This window comes from Ascidiella aspersa, chromosome 3 (genome assembly GCF_963924565.1).
Source record: "Ascidiella aspersa chromosome 3, kaAscAspe10.2, whole genome shotgun sequence".
Lineage (NCBI taxonomy): Eukaryota > Metazoa > Chordata > Ascidiacea > Phlebobranchia > Ascidiidae > Ascidiella > Ascidiella aspersa.
Genome location: NC_139449.1, coordinates 1,811,961 through 1,819,959, shown reverse-complemented (window position 1 = coordinate 1,819,959; position 7,999 = coordinate 1,811,961). Strand labels below are relative to the sequence as shown.

The 7,999-nt window shown below is 32.0% G+C and overlaps 2 protein-coding genes across 2 annotated transcripts; both read left to right on the top strand.

Annotated features, from left to right (window-relative positions):
* Positions 1-656: 656 nt before the first annotated feature.
* Positions 657-1,571, top strand: LOC146158040 (zinc finger BED domain-containing protein 4-like). Its single transcript, XM_083383694.1, has one exon. The coding sequence runs from the start codon at positions 657-659 to the stop codon at positions 1,569-1,571; it is 915 nt and encodes a 304-aa protein (XP_083239820.1).
* A 2,596-nt stretch (positions 1,572-4,167) lies between these two features.
* Positions 4,168-7,674, top strand: LOC146158039 (33 kDa inner dynein arm light chain, axonemal). Its single transcript, XM_083385351.1, has 6 exons — positions 4,168-4,288; positions 4,811-4,990; positions 5,742-5,874; positions 6,238-6,416; positions 6,912-7,076; positions 7,537-7,674. The coding sequence occupies exons 1-6, from the start codon at positions 4,208-4,210 to the stop codon at positions 7,570-7,572; spliced, it is 774 nt and encodes a 257-aa protein (XP_083241477.1). The 5' UTR covers positions 4,168-4,207; the 3' UTR covers positions 7,573-7,674.
* Positions 7,675-7,999: the final 325 nt, after the last annotated feature.

The window sequence follows — 7,999 nt, the reverse complement described above, 5'->3', positions numbered from 1 at the left end:
ATGATAAAATGTACAGTTCCAAGCAGTTTGTACAGTATCAAAGAATCCAAAATACAGTAAGTAACATGAACTAAAAATATTATTTTTTATGTTCATTTAACAGCTTATAAAGTAGCAAATGTCAGCTTATAAAGTAGCAATGTCTGATAAAAAAAGTAAGGCATGGAAGTACTTTTCTTCAGTGGAAGGTACTACAACAGTACAGTGCAAATTATGTGAAGCTGGTGTTAGCCAAGGTTCAGCAAATATTGGCAAGAGAAACACCAGTAACCTGTGGGCACATTTGAAAAGGAAGCACCCACAAGTCAGTCAAGATCAACATTTTAAAAAAGTGCAGCCAACTCTAGTTCAGGTTATTGACCGACAGGCAAAATGGTCAAATGAAGATTTAAGGCCAAAAGCTTTGGACAAAATCATAATTGAGATGATTGCAACTGACATCCAGCCATTTACTATTGCCAGTGATGTAGGTTTCAAGCGACTAATGGCAGCAGCAGAACCAAGATACACACTGAAAACAGAAAAATTTTATCGAACCAAAATGCTGGACATGACATACAATAAGGTTATCGAAAAGGTTAAAACTATCTTTAAAGAACAAAATACAGGCCAATTCCTTTACCACAGATTGTTGGTCCGGAGCAACTGAATCTTTAATGAGTCTAACAGCACACTTTATTGACAACAACTGGAAAAGAGTGCAGGTGGTTTTGTTAGTTAAATCAATTTCCTGCTCTCATACTGGCAAACACATTGCAGAAATGTTTTTGGATATGCTTCAGTTTTGGGAGATCGAGAAAGATCAGGTTCTTTTGGTTCTCAGAGACAATGGTGCAAATGTTGTTAAAGGCATGAAAATTGTTGATGTGCCAGATTTGAGTTGTTGCGCTCACACTCTGCAACTGGTTATTAATGATGGCTTGCAATCCCAAAGAGTTGTGACAGATGTTGTAGCAAAACTTAAGCGAATTGCTACTCATTTTAACCATTCAGTTTTGGCAAAGCAACGCTTACATGCAATACAAAATCAGATTGGATTACCAACTCATTCAATTATTCAAGCTGTTCCAACCAGGTGGAATTCCATTTTACACATGTTAAAAAGAATGTTGGAACAAAAAAGAGCACTTACTGTGTATAATATTGAATTTGGAAATTTTCTTTGTCCCAGTGTTTATGAATGGGAACTTGTTGCAAACTTTGCTGAGACTTTACAACCATTTGAGGTAATCACTCTTGAAATTTCAGAAGCAAAATCATGTGTCTCATCAATATTGCCCAGCATTGCTGTGTTAAAAGCTCTTTTTCAAGATAAAGGACTACAAACTCATGGCATACAGACACTCAGAAATGTTATGTTAGAAAGCCTTTATACAAGATTTGGTAAAATGGAAGGTGTCAAAAAAGCAAGAAGGTTTCTAAGTGCACCACCATCTTCAGTTCCCAGCGAACGGGTGTTCAGCACAGTAGGAAGCATATATGAAGAGAAAAGAAGTCGCCTAACTGGGGAGAATGCAGAAAAGTTGTGTTTCCTGTATTACAATCTGCCATTAATTGATTACAATTATTAAATAAAAAATAACATCAAACCCCAGCTGATTAACTGCAGCCTAGTTTACAGTGTTCAGCATCAGACTTAAAAGGCAGTAAGGTTTGTTTACTTAAATCAGAAGGAGTGATGAATGTTACAAATTGCAATATAAAAGTGATTAACAGTTTAAATATATCTATTAGGTTGGTAAAAAATATCGGGTATCGATCCAAAAAAGTGATATCGGTCGATCTCTAGAAATTATGCAAAACTAACAAATTAAATCTAATACTACCCCCCAAACCTAACTGAAATCAATAAATAATCACGTATTGGTGCAAGCATAAAAGAGCGACCCGACAAAAATAGCCACTGGCGCAATCCTACAACCTTTACCACTACAAAATAAGTGGCCAGAAATAAAATTGCAAGAAAGAAATAACTATTGGAAAATAAATATAATAAAAATACTTAACCCACCCAAACTCTTAAACTCCCACTCTAAACCACATAAAGAAGCAATATAAACCCTCAGACGAAAATGTTGTAGGATTCTAGATCAGCGCCACTTTTTAAAAAATATTGGAAGAATATTTGGCGCTGGTCTAGAATCCTACCACAATGCAAATTATTTGGGTTAGGGTGCGGCGTTAGCGTTTGGGTTAGGGTGGGTCAAGTATTATTATTATTAAATAATGAATATATTAATACTTGACCCACCTTTACCCAAACACTAACCGACACCCTAACTCAAATATTGTGTGTTGTTTTAATAATGTGGTAGGATTCTAGACCAGCGCCCAATGGGACAGACTTAAAACAAGCTGAGTATTTTATATTTATATAAATTACAATATAGTTTCGTTAACTAAAATAATGCAACAGCAAACAGTTATATACAACAAAAACAATAGTCTTGAAAACCGAAAAGTATCAAAATCAAACGGGTAAATTCGTTAAATTACCCTTTAGCTCAGAAGCAAAAAATACAAATAAAAGATATAAACTAGGCGAACTAGTTTGTTAACCAATTAGCTATTTCATACAAACACAGCATGCTTGTTTGGTCGGACAAGAGAACTAATAACTTCCTTTCGTACAAATATAACAGTTTTTACAAGGCTTTCGGCGTTTTCGATTTTATTTTCGAGAAACAAGTTCCTTCGACAAATTTGTCGGCAATTAACCAAACAAGATGAGCGAAGCGTCTTTTCAAAAAAGGGAGTGGACTTTCGATTTTCTCCGAAAAAAAAACACACTGAAATGTATTAAACTATATTTTGTGTGTGTTTTTTGGTACGTATTTAATAAAACCAAGCAAAATTAAGTACTTTCGCGTAAAAAATAGTATTTGGTGTCAAAACAAAAATGTCGCCGAATGGACAATGGGTGGTGACCGACGGCATTTTAGAAACCCTTATATGGCTGGATGATTTTAAATCTAGCGACCGAGGCTTACACAACTACCATAAACGTTGGGCATTATATTATATATTTAATTACATAAGATAAACTGTTAGTTAAGTCCTAGCTGCAGACTTTGGATGATACGCCGACCTTCAAAAAAAAAAAAAAAAAAAAATCCACGAAAATTTAGTTTCTGGAACAAATCAATATAAAATCCCATCCTAAATTCATGCACAAACTGACCGTTAGTAATAATTTATCACACTCTTCCTGTGTAAATCATTTCTCTTTACGGACTTCTTTAGGTGCGTATCCGCCTACGAAAATAAATATTAAAATTTTTATAAGGCTTCGTTAACTCTGTTCACAGCTATATGAAGTTTGTTTAAACGTAAACACATCGGTATTTAATATCCTTATTATCGAATTCCTGTGCTTTAAACGAGTTTTGTGATTTATTGAAGAATTAAAAGTCAGTTTGACTTTTGACATATTTAGGTTTGAAATTAGATAAAGCGACCCATTTAATCCGGTTCGCAAAAACAAAAAATATTTCACTCGTTTGAGTATTTTTGATGACACTACAACACGCAAAACTTAGTTATATTGTCTTTAAAAATGATAACTTTATAAACAATACAAAAACCAAGGCTTTTATTGTATAGGTATTGCAAAAACCAATAAAGGGCTTAAACAAATTTTGTAAAGATTTTAGTATAAATGTTCCAATTTCAAATATCTTAACTTAAAATGAAAATTCTGGTTTGTTTTTGAGTTCGTAAATACGCCCACCTTGAAGTATTGTATTTGTCGTTGGATATAAAAACCCTAATATAAAACTTTTTAGGTGATAGCGACACATAGTGGCCATTTTACAGCGTTACTATAGCAATAGCGATCCAAGTTGCAGCTAAAATATGAAACAGAAGTAAAAAAAAAACGTTTATTTATTTGAGTATTTGTCACACAAACTTTATCAAATACACGGAAAAACAAATATTTAAAGTACCGTGTAGCTCATGTTTCCTAGGAGTGTTTTAAACAAACTATTAGCACCTTGTAAAAAATGTAAAGTAGAGTTAAACAAAGTGTTTGTAAAAGTAGCTAGTTTTCAAAGAATCTTTTTAGGTTCCGTTAAAGACGTAGTTTTTAGTCCAACTAGAGGTATAACTTCTTAAAAGATGTGTATGTAAAATTATGTTTTTATATTTTTTGTACGCTGTGTGATTAGGTAAAATTACTGTTGTCAAACACTTAACAAAAACAAATATGATTCCACCGAATTCTTCTCTCCTAAAATATGACAACCCCGTACTTGTCAGTCGCAACACTGAAAAGAAGACGCCAAAGGTGAGAGTTTAGAAGTATTCAAAATCATAGTTGAGCTAAAAATCCATGCAATAGAAAGTACAAACAAAACCAAATGGTGTTTGTTTTTATTGATGTTTAAACTGTAATTTGCTAAACATGTATGTTGCTTAAAAACAAATTTTAAGAGGCAACAAATCTTGGTGAATGAGTTTTCCAAATCTGATTCACAAATCCATCCACATAACAAGTTTTTAAGTTGTAAAAAAAGGTTAAAGATCAAAAATACAATTAGTCTTAAATCAAACACCTCTATTTAATAGTTCTATATGTATAAAAATATGACAAATATCCCCAATCTTTATGTGAGAATTGAACTATGTTAGTAAATTTATTATAATTCAAAAAAACAGATCCTCTGGTCATTTTAATTCTTTACCAACGTTTCGGCAACCTATGCAAGTCGCCTTCGTAAGGGTGAATGACACTGAATGCTCGTAAAATAAATGGAAAACACACAAAGAAAAAAAGCAGAAAATGATAGTAAATTTGTGTGATTTTTAGTCCAGGGCATTAAAAGTAAGTCCACAGCAACCAGCGACACAGGGTCCCGTCCCGGTTCCACCAAAAGGAGGCCAATTGTCGCCGATCGATTCCAGCAAACAACAACAAACAGACGAAATCTTGAACAGCATTTTGCCGCCGAGAGAATGGAATGAAGGAGGCCAGCTCTGGGTCCAACAGGTAAAAAATATGTCAAATTTTAGTGTAAATGTTTACTTTTGGTTGATTATTTTGTGTTCTTTTTGCAGAAATAAAATGTGGTTGTTTATGGACTATTAGATTTTCTAGTTTGGAACTAGACTACTGATTCTGAAAAATATCTTTTTCTTAACTGAAAAAAAATATCTTTTCTTAATCGTGTAATACATTTTTTTTAAATGACCGAAAAGCTTTATGTATACATATATGCACCATAACTTGAGTGTTAAGTAATCATTCATAGATTTTCACAGTCCAGACGCTTGTAACCATTAATGAAAACTTTTCTCAATAAATATATTGCAAAATATAAAATATTTAAACTATGGCTTATTCTTTCTGTATATGTTTTATTTAAATTAAGTTTTTTAAAACTTCATAATAACTTGAAAAAATAAATATACATTTAACAAAATCACAAGGAATCACAAAGAATAAAAATACCTAAAACAACTTTTTTTTAAAAAAAACAAAAAAACAGAGATGTTAAGGCTGTTTTGGTTCTTTTTTAACCTTTGTAGTACTTTTAAGCTCTTATGACATGGATAAAATTTCAACATCTGGGAGTGTTGGAACAGGCTTAGATCGGAAATATCCAAAAATTGCATTTTATATTTTCACTTAAAATACTTTTATAGCTGTTTTTACAACTCATATATAAGGAATTGATGCTTGGTGTTTTTCCTTTTAAAAGTACAAAATATGAGTGTCTGTGCAACTGTTGTGTTTTTAGGTGTCAAGCACGCCAGCCACAAGACTTGACGTTGTAAACTTACAAGAAGAACTCGACAAAAGATTGCAGCAAAGACAAGCCAGAGAAACGGGAATTTGCCCGGTCAGACGCGAACTCTATTCACAGTGCTTTGGTAGGATTTCATAAAACGTTTTTTATAAATCTTATAGAAACATCACTATAATAAAAAAAGCAAAACAGATTTTTACTACAGATCATAGTAAAGTTATGTATGGCTTAATTTAAAGATAAAGCATTTTAAGTTTCCAAAATTATAAACATAGGAAAATATTAAGATAGAAAATATAATACTTATGTAGCATTGTATACTCTTGTGTGGTGTTTTTAAAAACTTTACAAATGTGATAAAGTAGTCAACTTATTTTTGATACTTAACAGGACTAAAATCTTAATGTTGAAATTGTTGAAACACCGAAAAAGAAAATAAGCTCTTATTTAATAAAATGTTTTAATTTTTTTACTCATTTTTTTGCAGATGAGCTGATTCGGCAGGTGACAATCAACTGTGCCGAGAGGGGTCTTCTTCTTTTGCGAGTTCGCGACGAAATCAGAATGACGATCGCTGCGTACCAGACACTCTACGAGAGCAGCGTTGCATTCGGGATGAGAAAAGCTTTGCAAGCGGAACAAGGAAAATCTGACATGGAAAAGAAGGTTTCGTAAAAAAGATCCTGATTTTGTGTTTTGTGTTACACTGACTTACTTTAATGACTTGACTTTTAAGACATAAATTTCGATAAGTTGCTGATTCCAAATGATTTGAGTCCCTGTCGTTTTGACACATCACCTGGGTTGAAAAGGGTTTTTCTTTAGGCTATTTTTCAACACATTTTTTTTGCTCATAAAATAATTTGCTTCCTATATGTTACCGTTTTGTCATTTTTTATTCAGGTATTACTTATAATCGGACCAGTTTATCAAATTTAAATGTTGAACTTTTTATTTTTTGACCAGAACTTTGCTATAATTATGACTTGACTAGGACTCGACATGACTTGGACTATTTTAAAATGATTTAAAATTGCAGTTTTGCTTGTTTTAGACATATTTTTGATACCAAAACTTTATATAATTATTATACAAAAGCCATTTTTTTCTCCAAAAAACATATTCTATAGGAATTAGTACAACACATTATTTTTTTGGCAGATTTCTGATCTGGACAATGAAAAGAGAGAGTTGGAACGGACTGTGAATGAACTGAAAGCAAAATGTGAAGCGATCGAGAAGCGGGAGGCAGAAAGGAGGCAAGTCGAGGAGAAGAAACACTCGGAAGAAATCCAGTTCCTCAAGAGAACAAATCAGCAACTAAAGGTAAAAAAAATTAGAAAAAAATTATACTTATTTTAATTCTTTGTAAATGGCCGTATTTGTCTAATTCTTAATAGAGTAATCCGGTGGCACTATCTAAAGACAAATTATGCTAAATTGTCGAAAAAAAGCTTGTCGAGAATTCAACACAATTTGTCTTTATGTGGTGTCACCTAATTACCCTGCCTTTATTAAAAAAATTTTGAATTTTTTGTAATTACTTTATATCGCAATATTTGAACAACAATTTATTTTCTAATTTCTAATTTTCGAAACCTGTGATGCAAAATTGTTTTTGTTTTGTTAATGCTTCTTTAATAATCAGCCGTCTTTTCATTAAAAATTTTGTTTTTCTGTTTTACAAATGTACGGTATGTCGGTAGTTTTGTTGCTTTCTTTGTTGGTTAGTAAACAATTGAAAGTATTTCTACTAGGCTAATGTGTATTTATTTTTTTATTACAGACACAGCTTGAAGGCATTATCGCTCCGAAAAAATAAACTTGTACATTTCACAGTTCGTAGTTTTGTTGCTTGTTTTTTTGTCGAAAAAAATATGTATATGTTGTACTCAATACTGGCGTAATACACTGTTAAAAAAATACATAGTTGGTGGTATTTAGGCGGACCTTGTGAACAACTATACTATTTCGTTATGTTTAAAAACAATATCAATCTAAAAGACGTGGCTTTCTTTGACAAAAAACAATAACTATAGTTGTTCTGTAATATTGTTTCTTAAAATAGTTTTAGGAATAATAGCAGAGGATTTAAATCCTTACATATGTCTTCAGGACAAATATTTGTTTTGTTTTAAAATTGCTTGAACCTTTCAAATACTGTTAACTTAAATTTGTTTATGCTATGTGAAATATTACCTAAAAATAATTAATTGATTTCTTCAAATTTACCAATTATTTTGTTGTGT